At 30.1% G+C, this 21,955-nt stretch overlaps 2 protein-coding genes across 2 annotated transcripts in view; one reads left to right on the top strand and one right to left on the bottom strand.

Moving 5' to 3' along the window:
- LOC113515606 (putative carbonic anhydrase 3) overlaps positions 1-17,200 on the top strand; it is a 39,944-nt gene extending 22,744 nt beyond the window's left edge. The window contains exons 2-8 of the mRNA XM_026899867.3: positions 3,518-3,565; positions 5,626-5,790; positions 6,375-6,513; positions 8,186-8,291; positions 9,579-9,806; positions 11,659-12,221; positions 16,248-17,200. Of these exons, the coding sequence (XP_026755668.1) occupies positions 3,518-3,565; positions 5,626-5,790; positions 6,375-6,513; positions 8,186-8,291; positions 9,579-9,806; positions 11,659-11,919 (947 nt within the window). The 3' untranslated portion in view covers positions 11,920-12,221; positions 16,248-17,200. The remainder of the gene's footprint in view (positions 1-3,517; positions 3,566-5,625; positions 5,791-6,374; positions 6,514-8,185; positions 8,292-9,578; positions 9,807-11,658; positions 12,222-16,247) is intronic.
- On the bottom strand, positions 6,119-20,737 carry LOC113515446 (coiled-coil domain-containing protein 12). Its single transcript, XM_026899654.3, has 4 exons — positions 20,389-20,737; positions 19,412-19,532; positions 18,344-18,582; positions 6,119-6,488 (listed from the first exon to the last, which is right to left on the bottom strand). The coding sequence occupies exons 1-3, from the start codon at positions 20,538-20,540 to the stop codon at positions 18,370-18,372; spliced, it is 486 nt and encodes a 161-aa protein (XP_026755455.1). The 5' UTR covers positions 20,541-20,737; the 3' UTR covers positions 6,119-6,488; positions 18,344-18,369.
- Positions 20,738-21,955: the final 1,218 nt, after the last annotated feature.

The following is a 21,955-nucleotide window of genomic DNA, read 5'->3' as shown; positions in this document are numbered from 1 at the left end:
TAGTAATAACTTGGAATAATCAAAATACCACCTTTACCATTATTGGGTAAGGATGGAAATTTAATTTATAACGGTTATTGAATAGGCAAGTAATATTTAAAGTTTGTGGCGAGCAAAAAAATCTAACAATGATCTTGCTATCGCAACGTGTAAAAACGCACTGCAACATTGGCGGGGAATAAGAGGTCAACAAAAATCGAATGTCCTACCTATCCAATATAATTATTTTTATCAATGAACTTGCCACGCACCAGTTGCTGTTACGATACGGTTTGAATGCATCAATACATTTACCAAAGACAACAAATTCTTGAAACTTTACGGTATTCGTACTTAAATAGCCATGAACAATTATATGCGTTCGTTTTAAGCGACTACATATTTGTAAACTCTAAATATTACGATAACTATATTTAAACCATTTTATTTGGTTTTGTTACTAATAGCGAATAAAATTTGCGTAACAATTTATCCGCAGGTAGTATGCGTAAAAAAACACTAGTTAAAAAAAAAATTGGTATATACCTAAGTGGATAATATACTTAGATACTTGGATGAAAGTAAATTGAGTTACACACTAAACGCTTTTGAAATAATTATTTTTCTAATAAAACATGACATGCAATGGTAGAGTCACTAGTGTAGTTACATATTTCTTATTCTTGTACTGTATGAGTATTTACCATCGTTTTACTTTTTTTTTCGGTATAAAGGGCAATGATACTTAATACATTCTCTGAAACAAGACCATACATTTAATATTTCATAGTCACAGATTTTAAACTGAGATATCATGAAGTTGCTTTATCTCTCGATTATTTTCAGTATCAATTTAACTTTCTCAGTAGTTTAATACAAAAATAAAATGTTATATTTTTCGTGATTACGAGTAGAAATAATCTACATGTACATCACCATGGAATGACAGCTGATTGGTTTATACAAAATAAACATTTACTAAAAGTTATTCAGCGGTTATAAAAATGTTTCATACCTATAAACATATATTAATTTTGTACATTTAACCTACTTTTGATATGAAATTCTGAGGTAAGATACAGTTGCAATAGTAATAGTCTATATAAATAACTACTGTTAATGACGGTGACAACGGCTCTATATTAATAGGTGTAGTGCCATCTCCGGCACCAGATAAACCTACCAAATAAAAAAAAAGATTAATGAAAGCCTTGAGCCGTAAGAAGTTAAACATCGCACTCAAGGTGAAATAATTTGCAGATATTTATGTATTTTGCTCATTTAAATTTAAAAATACAATGTGACGATGACTAAACGAAGTAAGCGTGTTTACGGATAAACAAAATTATACTTAAGTGTTTATGTGTACTAAAATCCAAATTAGTCTGAATTGTTCTTGGTTGAAATATGAACGAGAACAATATTACATTGAATCTTTGAAGATGCGAAACAATAATTTCTACTAAAGGTCATGTTCGTAGTCTCACAGCCTGTTTAAAAAAAGAGAATATTTGAAATGTAATTGTGTTAAACGATATATGTGCCAATTGGGAATATGAAATAAACTAACGGATTTTAATTATTTTTTGCGAATAAAAAATATTGTGTGCTAATTATGCCTTATAATATATATATATATATATATATAGTTCCTTGAATTTTTTATTGGAATAATAATGGATGCTATCCTACTACTTATGCTATCGATATACACTGGTAGGTTACTAGTGAGTGATGGTAGATAAAGATCAAGTTAGTTCGACCATCATAATTAATTCGCCAGGAATTAACCACAATGGTTTTTAAGGACGATATACACTGAATATGCTTCCCATAAGAACTTAAGAAAACTTAAAGAAAACCTTGTATATTGCACTTGAGCATCAAGCACCATTTGTACCCCAGGGTGAACATGAATCTTGTAACCTTATTAGGTAATACATACATAGTTATGAGTACTTACAGTACATGTATATCAATGTAAATGAAGCTACGATTCTCGCCAAACATTTCAATCACCATCATTTTAGCCATGCATTGTCCACTGCTGAATATTTCAACGATTCTGATGGACATTTAAAGGCCGTCAACGGCGCAGATAATTGGTAAAGTAATGCGGTGCGTTATTCATAAAACGTTACACTTCCAATAAACCTAATTATAACTACGTAAGTAGTGTGTTTTGCTACAATTAGTCGAAAGAGAGATAGAGATATCATATACAATACCTGATTATCATATACAATTTCGGAATGGCAAAGTAATGGTCCAACTAATAAAAGTAATAGCCGTTGCCTTAAAATATCCCGGTTTAAATAACATATAATTACGATAAAATAGTAAACACAATTAAGTATAAAGATGCGACTTGGAAACTGCAATACATATAGAGAATTTTTTTTAGCTACCGCTACTATTGAAGAGATGTAAAAGTTGAATTTAGTATTTATATTATACACAAACTTTTAATAGAACAATAAAGTATTATTTAATTAATATGTAATAGGTAATTAATCTATTATTTATACCTATTGTAGAAGTCAGGTTTCGTTAAAGTATCATTATAATACTAATCGGAAATAATTTAAATTTATTCAATACTTTACTTATAATTAAGTCTAGTATAATTATACATACACTTGGATTTATGTATCTTACTTGGATATTTAATAGTCTATTAATAAATAATGCAACTGTTATAATAAATAGCAAAATCATTGCGGATATAACACGGAATTGGAATATGGTTCGAATAGGCAGATATACCTAACGAGTTATTCAGTGTTGACTTCCATGTGGATCATTTGATAATATAATGACTAGGTTCCGGTGTTAAGTCTGAATACAAAGGTACATTCTATTCGCATGTAGATTGTACAATGATCACGAGTATATCTATCTTTGAACTGTTTCCGTAATTGTTATTAAGTAAGCATTAGGTACATATCTACAATTTTTTTTAAGCTTTCCTTTTATTCGTTTGGAGAAATCATTAGGTACCAATTAAGTACAACTACATATAAGAATGTCTCAGTGTTTACGTATTTTAAAATTTACAAAACTTTGTAACTAAAAGCAAACTACAATGATTTGAACAAAATTATCTACATAGAAAAGTACTATCTAAAACGGGTTCAGTCATTAGTTGCGATGAGCGGGCGCATGCGCATTACTGTGGAAGTTTATACTTGTAATGCTTAGGAAATAGATAGGCTCTACTTAAGTAATGTTATTGCTTTGGTACTAGCTATATGTACTTGTTTGGAATGTCTTTTTATTTGCATTCACTTTCTAATGCTATTAGTGTGCATGCAGCTTCATTCACGTGATTATAATAATAATTAAAAAATATTCTATATTGTAAATAACTACATACAATTGAGAGGTCAAACTGTAGGTATATCATTCATTCAGTTAAGTTGGGCTAATAGACATCTAGTATCTTTATTCGCCTGTATCATGTATATATATATACTTACTGAAATAAATCGCTAAACTTGAAATTGTATCATTGATTATACAATGCAATTTGTTACAGTTCCTGAACTAACGCGAGGTGAAGATTTCGGATACGACGGTGTAATAGGTAAGTAGGTACTTACTTAAGATGGTAAATCTAAATACGTAGCTCTAAGATAAATAGGTTTAAATTAGAATTTCTATATTCTTAGTTTTGGCATAACCAACTGTGAAGGATCGAGATGCTGAAAAAGTTATTTTGATTTCATGATTTTATAATCATCACCTACCTTTTCTATACCGAAATAATGAACTACCTATTCTATATAAAACATTGTGTCTATCTACCTAATTATTTTTATATCAATGTTTAATAAATAAAAATACCGCATACTCAGCCGGTAATATGTGTAAGAGATGACAACAGAGAAAAAATACCCTTATTACTGACGATCAAATGTATAAACAACAATTAGAAGAAATAAAAACAGCAGAAAAGAAGTCACTTAAGGATTATAGGATATCGAAGCATAATGATTCTATTGCTGAGCGTTGGTCAAAAACAAAGTTGATATTTTTTATGAATACTTCAAATAACAATTAACATAACCTAAGAACACATTGCCGGTGAGCTTGCAAATATACTATACAATTCCTGAGTGCTATATATATATACATAGATAATCTGTACAATTCCTGGGAGCCCCAGTTATTTTATGCTTAGATATTGTATAGAATATTTGAATTATATTTATAGATTGCCGGTAACGTATATCTACACAGTTATTACATAAGATTTATATTTATTCCTACTTTCGCTATAGGTACTTACTTCCTGAGCCGTATATAATTTTATACCTACACCAACTTACATTGTCTAGATTTACACTTTATGAGAAAGTAACATATTTCGTAGCCACTTTCCAAGACCAGTCATCTTTAATCTTAACGTGCGGTAATAGCGGTTAACCAGCAGCAATAATAATCACTTTCCTGCCAACCATTTAATATTCCATTGTAACGAATTTAATCTTTTTTAAAAACTTAATCTATTAATATATTTTTAATGATCGTCCGTAATGGTTCGTATTTTTTTAACTTAAATCAAAATTATTATTTATTATTATGAATAATTATCAACTGTGTCTAATAAAATAGTTTTATTAGACACAGTTGATAAATAATCCTGATCAAAGTGCAATTCTTGTTTGAACCAATTTGAAAAAGTATTGAATTGTCTAAATGTTCTGGATTGTGACTCTAGACGTTTATAGTGTATTTTTTTAACCAGCGTGTATTTTTTTTAACCTGCCGTAGTATACCTGGCACCCCTTTTTTTTTTTACATGTGGAAAATGTGTCATGCAGAAACACACCCCACTGGGAAGGGATTGTGAATACTGCCGGATCTCCTACCACAAAAACCACATGGCATTCCCTCGCCGCGCCTTATGACAATAAGCATTTATAATAAATTAACGGACCCATTACCCTTAAATATATAAACTAAAAAGATGCGATAGAAAAATGTTTTTACCTTAATGGAACCCTTAACGTCGAAATAGTCATCATTCATTTTGATTTCGATCACACCTAATATTTTCGCTATCGCCTACATCGTGTTTGAGACCACCAAATCCATTGGGTTCGATATCTGTAAGTTTCTAACAAATAGATCATGATCAGTTTAAATATTGCTCACACTGGGAAGGGATTGTTAGTAATGCGAATCAGACCCATTGTTAGCAATATACCATCAGATCGACCTCCATTTGATCACCCCTGTAAACTATCGGCTTGAATTCTAGGTATATTCATCATAATAGGCTAACTGACCTGCCTTTTCATTCGCACCTATCATCCCTCATTGGTACGAGCACCGGCATATACCGTTAGCGCGGACGCGATTACCATTCCATTATAATCCATAAAAAAAAATATCGCTTACACTAGGTTCGACGTCAGACCACACCGAGCCCGAACCGTTTTTACATTTTATAATATCACTGGGTGACCCCGGTTCTACCAAAGGCGTGTAAAGATAAAGGGCTATACAAAGATAACTAGCATTTATACTACATAAACTGTTTGGCTATAGCGTAAAAATATATATATCTAGGTTGTAATATTGTTCTAGGAAAAGCCTATTGTTATGATGATAAAGAAATAACCTAACTCGTTGTCGCAGGACCTCAGCACTGGGGCGAACGTTATCGAGAATGTACCGGCAAACATCAGAGCCCAATCAACATCAACGTGCTTCGTGTGAAGCAGGTTACTTTGCCAGAGATAGTCTTTATTGGTTTCGATGACTCCATAGACGGAGTACATGTCACTAATAATGGACACACAGGTTTGTATTTTCTCGTTATTAGTATGATCCTGGGTATGACCTCTAAATTGTTTCTTACTAATAATAAAAGCGATTTCGTGTGACAGATGCATCTAAATATAATGTGCCCACTCAAATACCTTAGTATTATAAAATTGATTAAAATTAATGCTTAAAGAGAAATATTTTTTTTTATGTTTACTAAATAATCCTTCACTAGTGTAGTTTATCTGACTAAATTTTGACATATTTTTGACACTCGGATGTTCTATCTATATATCTAAATTTGCATCGTAGAACCAGATAAAATTCCTTATTTGTAACTAATATAAATAAAAAAAATACAAAATATTATTACAATAATTTAATAAAAAATATAAGAATACATCTAAATAAAATAGGAATGGGTCATAGATATTATATATCAGTCTAAAGAACTCTACCCTACCAGTCGTCCAATGGGCACATCTAGAAAGAGCAAATCGTGCCGAATTGTAATCGTTCAAGAGATGCCAAAGGCATTGGATCGCTGGCTCGCTGGGCGTTCTTTATACTGTGGTTATATTTTACTTAACTAAAATTTTATAATTTTTATATGGATGCAGTATTGATCGAGGTAGAGAACGAGCCACACCCAAGGGTCCGTGGAGGTCCTCTAGATGGCGACTATGTTTTCAGTCAGATGCACTTCCATTGGGGAGACAACGACACCTTCGGATCTGAGGACAAAATCAATCATAGAAGGTATGAGCATTACGCTATATTGAAAATTAAAATTCAATGGATTAATGATGTTTAACTGCACCTATAAAACGATTAATAATCCAGCGCATTGAGCTATTGGGAGAATATATTTGAATGAATGAATGAGTATACTTTATTTGCATTATACAATATAGGAAATAAGCAAGGCAATTTACAAACACAACGATACAGTTGTATAAGTACAGTAAGGCGGTCTTATTGCTGAGAGCAATCTTTTCAAGACAACCTTAAGGTAATGGACTAGGTAATATTAATTAATCTAGTAGGTATATTTTAACATCTAAATGGTTAAAACTAAAAATATTTTTTGGATGTCATGACATATTTTTAATTATAACTTAATATTTTTAATTTCTAAAAAAGCGAGACTGTACAAAGTCGTTCATGGTTCTGCCTTATCCCACTCGTATTTCTGCCATCAACTATCTGTGCTTTCAATAATTTGAAGGGTCAGATATGGCAATACGATTACGTTCACATAATTTCAAAATATTTGCTTTATACAGTATATTAAGCGATGTCTAAGTTGCAATTTATGTATTTATGCGACAGTTGCCATTTTAGATAAAGTGAGCTAGCAGTTTGTAAGTTATTCCAAGTCGTACGCGTATATTAAACAATAATAGAAATTTAGTAACTTGCTGATATAAGATGATATCTACAAAATATATAAAAAAATATGGTCCCGATCCTAAAGTGGGGTAGTCAGGTTTCGTAAATTGTTGTTGACAGCATGTCGATGATATGCAATGTCTATATATGGGTTATGGTCGAGTGTTGCAAGCTTTGAATAGGCTAATTTGAATTTCGCGAAGTTTACTGAAGTTCAACGATTAACGCAATTAATGCGTCAGTATCGTGAATTAACAGGTTTATACCATATCGCTTAAAAATTATTTGATAATTAAACACTGACATACCTACAAGTTCTTTTTATTTGGCTCGATTGGAACGCAATTCATTATTAAAAGTTCCAGATTTTTTAAAAGGTGCTACGCCTACAATGACTGATAAATATGCAACGTCCAAATTAAGTTTTAATGCCAATGACTATGTGTTGAAATGCCCAAACAGATGCTAAAAGAATTGGCCAAGCATTGAGAAGAGTGCACGATGAAATTCAAAATAGGTGTCTTGTTCCTTCATCCTATTAATATCAAATAACGAATGGATTTATTAATAAATATATACACACATAAGTTATGTATTTTTTAAAATATATTTTTTTGCAGAAAGTAATAATTTCAATTTCACTCTGAATAAATTAAAAAGAACACGGAAATATATTGTCTTTAAATTCCCGAGTCACGATGTTCGTTTATGTTAATTTCTAAAACCACTCATTACCACCGACTTATTTTAAATTTTGTAAATATACATTGTTTGCTCCAACATGAGAGATAGGAAAGTTTTTATTCAGATATGAACAAATGTCCACGGCAAGTGGCAATAGAAAACAAAACAGCGTTTGTTGGGTCAGCAAGTACTTAAAACACACCATTAGTAAAAGTTAGAAATGTGTTGTGTACCCGTGGACTAAATCCCAAATTAATGACCCCGAGAACACGGCATTATAAATTGCCCTCGATTTGATAGATTAAATGACACGCAAGCATATCGCCTGATATTAATCACTATCATGTTTTTACAGTTTTCCTATGGAGCTGCATATGGTGTTTTATAAAGAAGAATACAGAAGTACAAGCGAGGCAGTGAAACATCCCGACGGTTTAACAGTTCTCGCCTTTTTTTACGAGGTAGTATATATATTTCAGTGGACTTTTAAAAAAATAATAATTTCAGTTGAATTTAAAATAATAAAGTATTTAGTATAAACCGCATGGGAGCTGATTTGTAAAAAGGATCAAATAATTTAAGATTTTCCGGTGCAAAAATGTCTGATGTATAATTAAATATAGCAAAATTAATATGTGATTAACACGGAGTAAGTTAATATAATTTAAATTTTAAGAAATCGCATAACATACAAAAAAATATACTTGACTCAAGAATCTCCGTCTGTCAGTCAGTTTATGCGTTGTAGATTATGTGCAAGTATCTATAATGCGTAGTATAATTCTATTATATTGCTGCGCAGGATTATTATAATGTAATAATATCAAATTACTCATGCTGGCTATTTTTTTAGGGTTTTATAGTTAAATAGCAAAATAAAAACCATATAATTTTGTCATATCTGTATTTCTTGTTGTTTGTTTGTATGCCATAGAATCGAAACTTCTGTAATAATGATATAAAATAGTACATTTTTGCTGTATTTTCCTTACATCAAATGTATGCATAAAAACGAATTAGGATTTAATAAATGAATTATCCTTGAAGACAAAAAGGTCGTATTCATTTCATTTTTAATGTCTGATAGATAAACGTCTTAAAAATGTAAAAAAAAAAGCATTTGAAAATACCGATTTAAATTAAGTGATTTTTATTTACAGAATTATCAGTGTTATTTGATATTAATTGCTTTTAGAAATTCTGTAAATTATTTTAGAAACTATGACATATTTATATAAAATTGAAATTAAGTTAGAAATATCGCTACGGAATCCTGTTAATATCGTTTTGACCGGTTTTTCTTAAATTATATGCATTACACGATGTTTCATAGAATTGATTAAATTACTGTGATTGTTATCTGCCAATTTATTTAATTTTCTACGATGTGAATAGGCATTACAATGACAGGTATACACTTTGATCCTACAAATTAAAGTTCATTTTATTACACTAATGACGCAATATGTCTCTTTTATACAGAAAAGTTCTAAGGTCATCGCTATTGTTTATGTATATTATTGAATGTAGGACCCCCCCCCCCCCTTAGATTCCCTATAACATATTTAAGGTCGCCCCGCTATGTAGTAGGTGTTTATAAGGATCACCAACTAAAAATGATCTAACGTAAAATCTTTTTTAACGGCGAATATTTTTTTGTATATTTGCATTTATTAAACAACGGAAACTCAATGAACTTACTACGTCTGTCGTTTGTTTCAAGTTTTTTTTTTTTTTTATTATTTTAGTTGGATCGACACGAGCACCCAGCGTATGATGACATAACATTAGCACTGTCAAATGTGACCGAGCCTTACACCTCAGTGATTATGTCTCATCCATTCTCATTCCTCAACATACTGCCATACGACTTGAGGAGATACTTCACATATCGTGGTTCCTTGACGACTCCACCGTGTTCTGAAGTCGTCATATGGCTGGACTTTGAACAACCTGTGAGGTTGGCCCATGATCAGGTAATTATTACCCTTCCGTAGTTAAAAAAATAAATATGGATAAATATATAGATAGATTAAATTACACAGCGCCATCTAATTACAAACTAAAAAGAGTTTATGGTCTTAAATTACACTTAGTAATATACAATTGCGAGTGATTCCGAGGAGCCATTTCTAGTACACCTAGTATTTTAATTTATAAGTTTCGCGAAATTACTGTTTTATAGAAAATGAAAACTAATTTTTGAAATAATTTTAACTCAAATTTATTCTTATTTCATATTCTTTAGAATAAACATTTGCCGTATGGTCTCGGTATAGAATGGGCCGCCTTCTCTTCCCGTAAGTATCGTAAGAGGCGACTAAGGGAAGGCGAGGAATGGGCAGCAACAGCCTCTTAAAACATCTCCAAAGTCTAACGGCGGTTGCCAATCCGCTTGCCAAGCGTGGCTACTCCCTAAGGGAGAGACTTGTGTTCAGCAGTGGACAGTTAAAGGCTGATATGATGAGAATAAACATTTCGCTGTATTACTAAATTGAAACTTTAATTTCAGAGATAAATTTAGAGAAATGGCACCACAGAATTGACCCCATTATTATTATAAATGGAAAATACCCAATACAAATAAATATACAAATAAGGATCATTTAAAAGTGAAGCAATTTTAAAGATCAAAATGTATTTAGCAACATAAAAAAAATGTAAAGCTATATTATCTTTAGATAGACAGATATATATTCTTTTTTGTTATCTCCAAAAGATTACAGTAATAAACTTATTTTAAACACAAACAATTACAAGAAATAATCACACAAATATATCTTTACTAACATTATAAATTTGAAAATGAGTCTAATTGTTTGTTATATCATGGCGCATATACAACCAGTGGATATGAAACTTAGTATACACGTATTTTTAAGCATAAAGAAGGAAATGGATGTTTGTATCGCAGTCACTCAACTTATCCTGGCCACGTGGATGGAATCAGAAACTATTTTTATAAAAAAAATATATTATTAATATATTAGCATACCTACCTTAAGACTTCTCACTACGTTTTCGTATAAAAAACTAGTAGGTACACAAAAATGAACATGTTCTTCTCGTTATGCATTGTTTTTATATCTTATGTTTTTTACATATCTATTATTACATAGCAATCGGTCGTTAGCTGGTTTCAAGAATGAATTTTAGGTTTGATACCTATTTGTGTAATTGAATTAATTTCAATCAGAGCTAGTTATATAGAGAACAGCCATCATTTATTGTTTGTACACAAGAGATGGTTGTTATATATTATAACGATCTCCAATTATATAAATTTATTTATTTATTCTTTATTGCATAATGAAATTTGTGCAAACAGCGAACTTATTGCAGTATGGCATTTTCTACCAGCTTACTATTAGGTAAAAATAGAAAGCGTTAGATTCTTGTTAACCTACAACTGAAATTTAACCTTAACAAGTAATTGGAAACTTTAACGTTTGCATAAAATGTCTCTTAATTTTCAATACATATTTAGAATAAACAAATATTTTGATTATTAAAAAAGTATAATAATGGTACACTGCATTTATAAATTGTTCAGAGATTATGGTTTCGATAGCGTTTTTACTATGGGTACTAGACAACTAATAAACATTTATAAATATTTTTTAAATACATATGTATGATACAAAGAAAACGCCCAGATCAATTTAAAAGGACATACGTTAATGATCCGACATAGCGTGACCGACCATTGAAGGAATTCCATTTTTTCGGTCGTTCACATTAATTGATCCTACTATGCCTGACCCTTTGAATTTTTGATATAATTGCTATAAAAAAACCTACGACTTTTAACTTTCTAAAATATTGCAGATTGAAGCCTTCAGGGAGTTAAAGTCTGCTCATGGCAAGATCACACATAACTTCAGGCCCATACAGCCAATCGGCGATCGTGTAGTATTCTACAATATAGATAGCAACTACTTCAGCTACAATGAGATAGATGACCCTGAGGAGCAGACCACAACCAGTAGGCCGTACAGAAGGAGGAAGGGGCACAACAGTGGACATAGTAACCAATGGAGCTTACTGTGCTGCCTAAGCGCATTATTAGCGATCATTTGCTGTTTATAGGTATATTTAGTTAATGTAAATATAATATTAGCACAATTTAAATTAATATTTTAGCGAGTATACTAGATACTATTGCGTTGTGAGCAAAAATAATTATTGAATTGCCATAGACTTATAACGAATTATCTTAATATTTAAATTTATATTATAAAATATAATATTATTACTATAGATATAAATAGATATTAAGATCTCGAATTGTCTAGAAAATATTATGCAGTTTAAGTAACTGATAAGCTTATAGTCCACATATATCTTGAAAAAATGCGACAACGCCATCTAGTCTCATACATACTATATAGGTATTTAAATCAAAAACAGGGTAAAAATGTAATAGTTGACAAAGTAACAAATACTGAATGCATATCCATGAACAAAAATGTTATGGATGACAACATAGAAAAAAAATACATAAATATTTATAATAATGAAGTAGAACAGACATCATCTATAACAATAGGACAAGCTAAGAATAAATATGACACAATAATAGTAAACAAGAAAAATGAAATACAACAAAGTGAAGGATTTACTAGATTAGTAAAGAAAAGCAGCAATGAAAAAGATGATAAAAAATGTAGCTACAGTTCAGACTTGACTTACCAGAATAGACCAACGACTAATAAGAGAAAGGTTTTCATAATCGCAGATCAACGAGGAAAAAATCTTAGAAAAACCATACAAGAACTTTTGGGATCAAATTATCTCGTTACTTCCTTCTGGAAACCTGGAGCAGGAATTGAACATATATTGAACACTAATAAATCGTACATGGAAAAACTAACAATGAATGACTACATAATTTTTATAGGAGGCATCAATGATAAAAACCCCTTTGACTTTCGCAATTATCTATGCAGTTGGTTAAATAAAATGAAAAATACTAACATTATTATACCAGAAATACCTTACAACAAAAACCTTTGCGAACAAACTCTAAATTACTTACTAAGACATATCTCTAATAGATTTGGAAATACCATTTATATTGATATGGATTACAGTAGAACAATTCCTAAAAAACAATTCTTTACTCTTAAATTATCAAGATGTATTTTAAAAGAAATTCTAGCTTTAGACTATAAAATGAAATTAGACCGTTATTCGAAACAAAATATTAACGCGATTAAACATACACAAAAAAAGGTTTTATCATTTGCAGAAAAGAGTGTACAGACAAATGTAACTATATTTAAGAGTAATGTTTCTAAAATAACTAACGATAATACAGATAACGTAGAGATAAATGAAATTTTGAATAACGAAGATAATAATGATGAACTAAATAATGGAAACCATGATTTTTTTCTCGTATAATAGCTTATTAATTCTGCACCAAAATATTAATGGATTAATATCCAAATTGGACTTATTAAATGTGAATCTAGATGAATTATCTCGAAGGAAAGAGTCAATTGATGTATTATGTATCTGTGAACATAACATGAAAAAAGGTGATTATGATCAAATTAATATTCCCAACTATAGGTTAGCTGCATATTTCTGCAGAGAATATCGTAACGGGGGTACATGTATTTTAGTTAAAAATCATCATCGATATACTACAATAGACACCAATGAATTTAGTATTGTAAATGTTATAGAATGTTCAGCTATCGAACTGCCTGAACATGATATGATTGTGCTGTGTATCTATAGAGTACCCAATAATAATACAAATAAATTAAAAATTTTTTTCAATAAGTTAGAAGCATTGTTAGCTAAATTTTGTTACAAAAATAATAAAAAAATAGTATTGTGTGGTGATTTTAATATTAACATTTTAAAAACAAATGACTTATCGATGCGTTTTCTTGATATCTTAACAAGTTTTAATCTACGAACAAGCATAAATAAACCAACTAGAATTAGTAGCGGTACTTGTATAGATAATATAGCGCATAATATTAAAGGAAGTCAAGGCAAAATACTCGAACTAGCTATTTCTGATCACAGTGCGCAAATACTAAAATGTCCAGTTAAAAAGACTTGCTTACTGTCTCATTGGTATATAAGAAAACGAGATTATAATGAAGATAATATGGCAAAATTTAAATATTTCATTGAAAATTTAAATTTCAATGACATATATAACAATAAAAGACCAAATGAGGCTTTTAATGAATTTTTTGATATGTTTAAGTTATTCTATGACCTGTGTTTTCCAAATAAAATGATCAAAATGTCGACAGTAAAACGTCCCAGTTGGATATCAAAAGGAATAAGGAAATGTTGCAAACGAAAAAGACATATGCTTTGGCATATATATCACCAAATGAGACAAATAGACAATTATTTAAAATTTATTCAAAAAGAATACGTAAAATTATTAAGTTGACGAAAAAAGCGCAAAATAATTACTACATACAAAAATCATATAATAAAAATAAGACAGCTTGGAGTATAATAAACAAGACAAAAATTAATTACCCAGAGTCAAGCATATCACAATTAATAGTAGATGGAAAAGTTATAACCAATCCTAAGAGTATAGCTGAAGCCCTTAATAACCATTATATTGACCACGTCAAAACAATAAAATCCAAATCAAACTTGACATACATAAATAGTATTATAAATTCAATTTTTATTCATCCTACGGTACCAGACGACATTATTAAAATAATAAATAATTTAAAAAATACGAATAGTTCAGGTTACGATGGAATTGCCACTAGCGTTATAAAACTGGTTGCTGATAATATAGCTCCAGTCTTAAGTCATATAATAAATTTATCAATAGAGCATATATATATTTCCAGACAAACTAAAATATCTTTAATAAAACCCATCTATAAAACGGGGAAAAAATATGATGTTAACAACTATAGGCCCATTGCTCTTATTACAATATTTGCAAAGATTTTTGAGAGGATTATTTATAATACTATCTACAATTTTTGTGAAAAAAATTGCATCTTTGTCAATGAACAATATGGTTTCAGAAAAAACAAAAATATTAATATGGCCATCCATGACCTTGTCGAAAATATTGTTATAAATATGGATAGAAAAAATCCAGTGTCAGCAATATACATGGACATGTCAAAGGCATTTGACCATGTAGATCATACGATTCTCATAGAAAAATTATACAAGTGTGGCATAAGAGGTAGTGCTCTAGATTTAATAAAATCATATCTAACTCACAGGAAACAAATCACATGTGTAAATTGTATATGTAGACGTACAAAAATTATGAAGTACTATCATTCAGAACAAAAGGATATTCATTTCGGCGTTCCTCAAGGTAGTATTTTGGGACCATTGTTGTTTTTAATATATATCAATGATATGCCTAAAGTCATAAACTATCCAATAGTATTATTTGCGGATGATAGTACTATACTATTCAGTGCCAAGAACCTAAACAAGTTTGAATCGGAAATAAACAACACTATAAAAGAGATTATACAATGGTTAGTTGACAATAATTTAAAAATTAATATAGGAAAAACTAAAATTATGACATTTGAACAAAGAATAGAACGTAATAAACTTGAAATTCAATATGCTGGACAAAAAATAGATGAAACGAACATGACAAAATTTCTGGGACTGTGGATAGATAATAAAATGACGTGGAAAATACACATTAACAAAATATGTAGCAAATTAAGTCAGTACGCATTTGTACTATATAAACTAAATAAAGAAGTTAACCAAAATACAGTACTACTGGCTTACCATGCTTATGTAACCTCAACAATACGCTATGGTATAATTTTCTGGGGCAATTCTACTGACCGAAACCTTGCTTTTAAAGCTCAAAAGAGATGTCTAAGGGCAGCTTGCAATATTAAATCGGTAGACAGCTGTAAGCCTCTATTCAAAAAACACAACATATTGACATTACCTGCGTTATACATTTTTGAGCTGGCGTTATTCGTTAAAAATAATTTAAATAAATATAACACGTTAAAAAATAATAGACAACACCACAAAATCATTTCAAAACAACATAGAACGACATTATTTACTAAAAGTGTCTTAGGGATGGCACCTAGGATATATAATAAATTACCTAAATCCCTCACAGACATAGATGACATAAAAAAATATAAAACTAAACTGTATGAATACCTAGTAAACAGAACATACTATTCAATTGACGATTTCCTTGAAGATAAATGTAATAAAGTTCCATAATTATATTTTTTTACTATAAATGTGACATTACTGATTTTTCTTTTTATATAATATAATTTTTTTCTTATGTAATTGTAAATTTGTATACCTCGATAGATGGGGTTGATCATAGAGGACTTATATTGTTTTTACCATCCATTATTACCTATGTATCACAAAATAAATAAATAAATAAATAGGTATGAGTGGATCCTCACTAAAGATAACATATAAGTATTATGAGTACTAAACAATTCGTAGATTATTATACGATAAATTATAACAACTCAAATATTTTTTATGTCTAGTAATCTATGAAACATTCGTAAGAATATTACTTGAATAAAATTATACAAAGCAAATAATAGCAATAATCCAAATGGAAATAACAGTACCGACTACATACAAATGCTGGCATTTCCTGTACACAAAGCTTATAGTAAATAAGCTTGTCTTTTAAATAGACACTACGTATTTTGAATCATATTTCAATGTAATGAATGATAGTCAATTCCATACTTCGGTGTGATATGCTAATAAACAACTATTTAGTATTTTAAATTTTAATAGGGCTATTAACATTTTTCTATCTCTTACAACTTTATTATGTATTTTTTTTATTACCCTGAGGTATAATCTGAATTATAACAAGTATTTTGTAAACATTTGTTTTATATTCTATGTTACTATGTTAATGTAGTAGGCAGTTAAACGAGAAAAAAAAACAAACATACAAATACAGGTTTTCTATTGGATAAATCCGGTTGGAGCAATTAAAAGGTTAATTAGAACGCAGTTGCATTAATTGTTTATAACATTTATTTCTGGTAACAATATAAACTATTTAAAAGACGAATAATAAAGCAATAATTAATTTTTAAAATATAACAGTTAAAATTGTATCACAGCAATTAATGACCATATAAGTTATTTAAGATAGTTTAATAATTTCTTCTATAAGCACAAACATAAATGTAATGTGTCAAAATACACAAAAACTGATAAAAAAAATGACAATTGTAGAATAATTATAGCAAGTGTTATAGTTAAAATTGGAATTGTATATCCATAATACAGACTGAGTATATTTCAAGAACCTAAGGAGTTATGGTGATGTCCTGTGATATAAATAAATATGAGTTTAGCAATACAATTTTGGATCATCTTTTATTTCTTATTCCTTCAGTGTAATAACAAAAAAAAAAAATATAGTGTGTTGTGTCAATAATAGAACTAAATAACTCAATTACATAGATTTAGTTATTAATAATATATTCTATTAGTGATTGTTCAGTTGGAGCTGCTGGCAAGTCGATTGCCTAAATATTATTTTTGATTTGAATATTAAAATGTACTAATAGAACCAAATTATTGTAGCATATATGATTAGTACATATAGTAGTATATGCATAATTTGGGTAGGCATAATAGGGTTAGTTTGGTTTGGGTCCCTGAACATAAAGGGATTAAAGGTAATGAAAAGGCCGATGAGTTGGCGAGAAAGGGATCAGAATTAAAAATGGTAGGTCCTGAACCATACGTTGCACTTGCATCAAGTGTTGTTAACTCTGCCCTTGAGGAGTATGTGAGGAAAAAACAGCAAAAGGAATGGAGGACTTTGAAGGGTCTAAGATATTCTAAAAAGTTCTTAAATGACAATGTTGAGGGATGGGATAAACTTATCTACAGCAGTGGCAGACAACAGGCAAGACTCATTATGGGTGCCCTAACTGGACATATGCCAATAAGGCATATACTACACAAGATGGGTCTATCTTCGGACACACTGTGCAGACTGTGCAGAGAGAAATTGGAATCCATGGAACACTTGATGTGGAACTGCAATTCGTTGGCAAGTATGCGTATGAGGCTACTGGGAACGGCTTTTCCAGAACCAGGGGTCTACAGATATCTTAAACTGCGGGATATTGTTAGGGTAACACATAGGATCTATGAAATTATGGTATAAGACAGGGAGAAGCACAAAAGATCCATATGGGTTGACATGCATCGGCTTAGCTGACCCAATATGCGAAAAATAAGATAAGATCATATATGCTGAAATATATTTTATATATTCTTTATTGCACTAAAATATACAGTAACTACAATAAGTTAATAACAATGTTAGCAAAGGAGAATTTATCTCTAAAAAAGATTTCTTCCAGTCAACCTAACACAGTGGCATAGCAGTGAATTTTCAGTATATGTATATATTTGATTGAAAATATATATATTATAAAATATATAGATTTTCAATCAGTAAATGTAAAAAAAATAAATAAAAAGAACTTACTCTCACTGTACTATCACATTAATTCATCAGTCATCTTCTGTGGGCTTGATATTAGTCATTGTTATGACAGCCCCCAAATTATCTTCAGAGCCTTGTTTTAGCCTTTCCCATATAAGTTCAGCAATCGCCTTTTGTGTTCTTCTCTCAAGTTTTTCAAGTTTCTTAGCAACATCTCTTTTCAGATCCCAATCTGGTTTTCTTGGAGCTAAACTAGATATGTCCAAGTCTTGTAAAACTACCTGGAAATGGAAAAACATAAAATAAATATTTAATAACTTTTCAACAAATATCTGCTTCTAGTTAAAGAGAGATGATATCTATAATAAAATTTTTCATTTTAATTTGTGGAGCTTCACAATAGAAACATGAATGAGACAGAGGTATGTATGAATTTATAATAATAAATTCTTTAATCAGGTTACTAAGACTTACACAATTTTTATACAAATTATTGCAATTATATTACAATATTAAACAGATTAATACAAAAAAAAACAAACAACCACAATGACCTAACCCACTTTTCTTTATATATTAGTTACCATGGGAATCATTCTACAATGATTCAAATGCTGGCGATCTGGATGGTCTGCAATTACCCTTAGGATAAGGTTAGAGATATCAGAGATGTTCAGCATTTTTACATAGTAGTGTAGAAACCATCAACATGCACTTCGGTGAACATTCCCAATGCACTACAAAACCGAGACATTCCCAACAGCACCTTAAATGTATTATTGTACTTGACTCATAGGGCGCTGTACTGTTTCTGAGTGTAAAAAGCCCACAAGCTCTTCTAAAAAGACTTACATAGAGCATTTTGCTCTAAAAAGAGTGATTTTAATCTCCCTTGAACAATATGAAAATCTGTGAACAGTCATGTTGGCTCTTACAGACAACACCCTATGCTCTATTTCTCTCTCTATATTATCTCTTAGGACAGAGGTTGACATGTATTTTATAACTTTCAATTTACAAAATGTGAAGCATTTGTAAATTGATAATGTTGTTATTTGTAAACAATATACAAAACTGGAAATTAAAAAATACATGTTCCTTTTTTTGTACCTTTTCCTTGCCAGCTTCTAATAAGTCTTTAACTTCGTCTTCAACATCAGTAGGTTGAGCATCTTCAAGTTTAGATTCTTGCAAAGTCTCATCTTGTGGTTTGTAACTACGAAACTTAGGTCTGGAAATGAAAATGTTATTAAATGTATCATATATTTATTTGTATTACTGTGTGGTCCCAGTATATAGTACTAACTACTAAATCTCATCCTAAGGGGGAGGCCGGTGTTCAGCAGTGGACAGTTAACGGCTGTTATGATGATGATACTTATTTGTGTTAGTTTCATATTATGTACTTATTTTTTACATATTTTTACTTTTTATAATGTCACTCATAACCTGTTAATATTATAAATGTAAAAGTTTATAAAGGTAGATGCTTGTTACTGTTTTGTATACTTTATGTACTGATTCATATTGGCAAAGCTACAGGAAATAAATCATACAATAGTATGCACAAAACATACTCATTTTGTGGTTGGTTCTGTTTTTCTGGTCCTTTAAGCAGGATATTTTATTTATTTATTGTCACAAAAATACAGAATTACATTAGCATTCAGAAACCACATAGGTTTATATGAATGTTAAATACATTAAAACTATTATACTATTATATTATATATGTACATAACATCTCTAGAGTCCTGCGGGAGTAATTTGATTCTTTTAAACCATATGCTACTGCAAATGTATTCCTGGAGTATTTTAAGCTCGAATAAGTGTTTTTTTGACATTATTGGCTGGAGTAATTAATTTGATCAAATTTTGTACTTTTTGTTAAAAATTTCAGAAGTGGGTGGTACCCTTAAGGATGGATTTTTTATTCAATTAAGATGATACACAAATGGCCACCGTAACTTGTTTTCAAAACTTATAGAAACGACGTTATTATAATAATAAATTAACAAACAATAAAGTAAATGCTAAACATAACCTATATTGCATGTATTTGTAAAATTTATTAACTTTTTACTTACTTTGGAAGTGGTACAGCTATTTCATTAGTAGTATCATTTGTAGAATTATTATCGCCTGGCAATTTTCGTTTGAGGTTTTTTAGCCTTTCTTTCCTTTTCAGTGCCTGTTCCTCCAAATTACCAATACCATCCATGTTGTCCATAATTACCATTTTAAATTAAGTTACAAGTTATAAGGGAGAGTATTAGTATTTAAATCTTTCACTTTTGGAAAATATACGAATTATTCAGAAATTTTAAGAAATAACAAATGAAAAATAAAAAGGGAAATGGTATAAACATATGTAAAATTAGAGTGTTTATTAGAGAGACTAGGTATTCATATATGTCAATCACTGAAATGAAAGTCCTCTGTGGTTATGCACGTCAATGACCACGAGATCTGCTGCACTACGAATAAAAAACTTTGTATTAATCTATACAACCAATAAATGGAATTTGAAACTTTGACACTATAGATAGAGTTTTTTGAGAAAATGAATACACATGTTTTATTTTTATTCGAAAATTTTGATCACTCGAGTTTTATATTCCGAGTGAAGTCAATTTTTATAATGCTTTCCTATGCCGATTTTGTATACGGAGGAATAATAAGGGAGATTCTAAAGCGCCGTTATCTCTAAAATTAAAATTTTATTTTGATATACCTATCATATCACACACACAGCGAAATCTTTATTCTAGGAATCAATATTAATTAAATTTCTAATAGGTTTAAGCCAAAATAATTATAAATTTAGGTTATGGTGGTCTAAAAAATAATATTATGACAAAACCATCAAATTAAAACAATAATTTTATTGAATAGTCCTTTAGAATCGACCTCATTATATAGTTTTTGTAATGAATAGTTTATCTGTATTAATTTGCAGGTTACTTGAAATACTGTGTAATAAAATAATAAGAATAAATAAAAAACAATGTAATGACAGTCAATAGAAAAAAAATGTCAAAATATTTATTTTTATTGTAGCAAATGTTTATGTAGATTATAGCAAGCAAACATGGAGTTCACAACAAAAAAAAAAAAAACAGTCGGACAATACTATAATAATATTCTAGGTGTTTGTAGATATTCATTTACAAGTTTTGTCAAAATAAACATAATGCCGAATTCAATTAATGCATTGATTGTTGACAAATGTTTATCACTGGCATTTCTCTAAACGAAGCTGTTACTGTGCTCGAATTCAAACGACATTGGTAGTCGATGACATTAGTGGTCGAATGAATACACCTAATAACAAGGAATTACATAAAATAAATGATAAAATAAAAACTGTAAATTATATGGTTCACTGCCACTGGCGGCGCCCATAATTCAAGATTTAAGGAGGGCGCCACTGGAGCCACATGTTAATAAAAGGGCACATCAAAATCGATCTTGGTACTTTAAAAACAATGACTGTGCTGCCAAAAGAGACTGTTTTGAGAGAGGCGGGAAATGCTATTAAAAATTTTCCCAGAGATATCAGGTAAGCTGAGGTGGATCTAATTAATAAACTCCTTACCCTTAATAATCTGATAATTAACGCTCTATCATACGATACAGGTATTACTAGCATAC

This window comes from Galleria mellonella, unplaced genomic scaffold (assembly GCF_026898425.1).
Source record: "Galleria mellonella isolate WM207_F2 unplaced genomic scaffold, CSIRO_AGI_GalMel_v1 utg173, whole genome shotgun sequence".
Lineage (NCBI taxonomy): Eukaryota > Metazoa > Arthropoda > Insecta > Lepidoptera > Pyralidae > Galleria > Galleria mellonella.
The sequence above is the reverse complement of the archived record's forward strand: the minus strand, read 5'-3'. Positions and strand labels throughout refer to the sequence as shown.

Coding starts and splice junctions, on each gene's coding strand:
- LOC113515446 (XM_026899654.3), bottom strand. CDS start 20,540: ATGGTAATTATGGACAACATGGATGGTATTGGTAATTTGGAGGAACAG. Junction 19,533..20,388: donor ATAGCTGTACCACTTCCAAA/GTAAGTAAAAAG, acceptor TTTCATTTCCAG/ACCTAAGTTTCGTAGTTACA. Junction 18,583..19,411: donor TAGAAGCTGGCAAGGAAAAG/GTACAAAAAAAG, acceptor TTCCATTTCCAG/GTAGTTTTACAAGACTTGGA.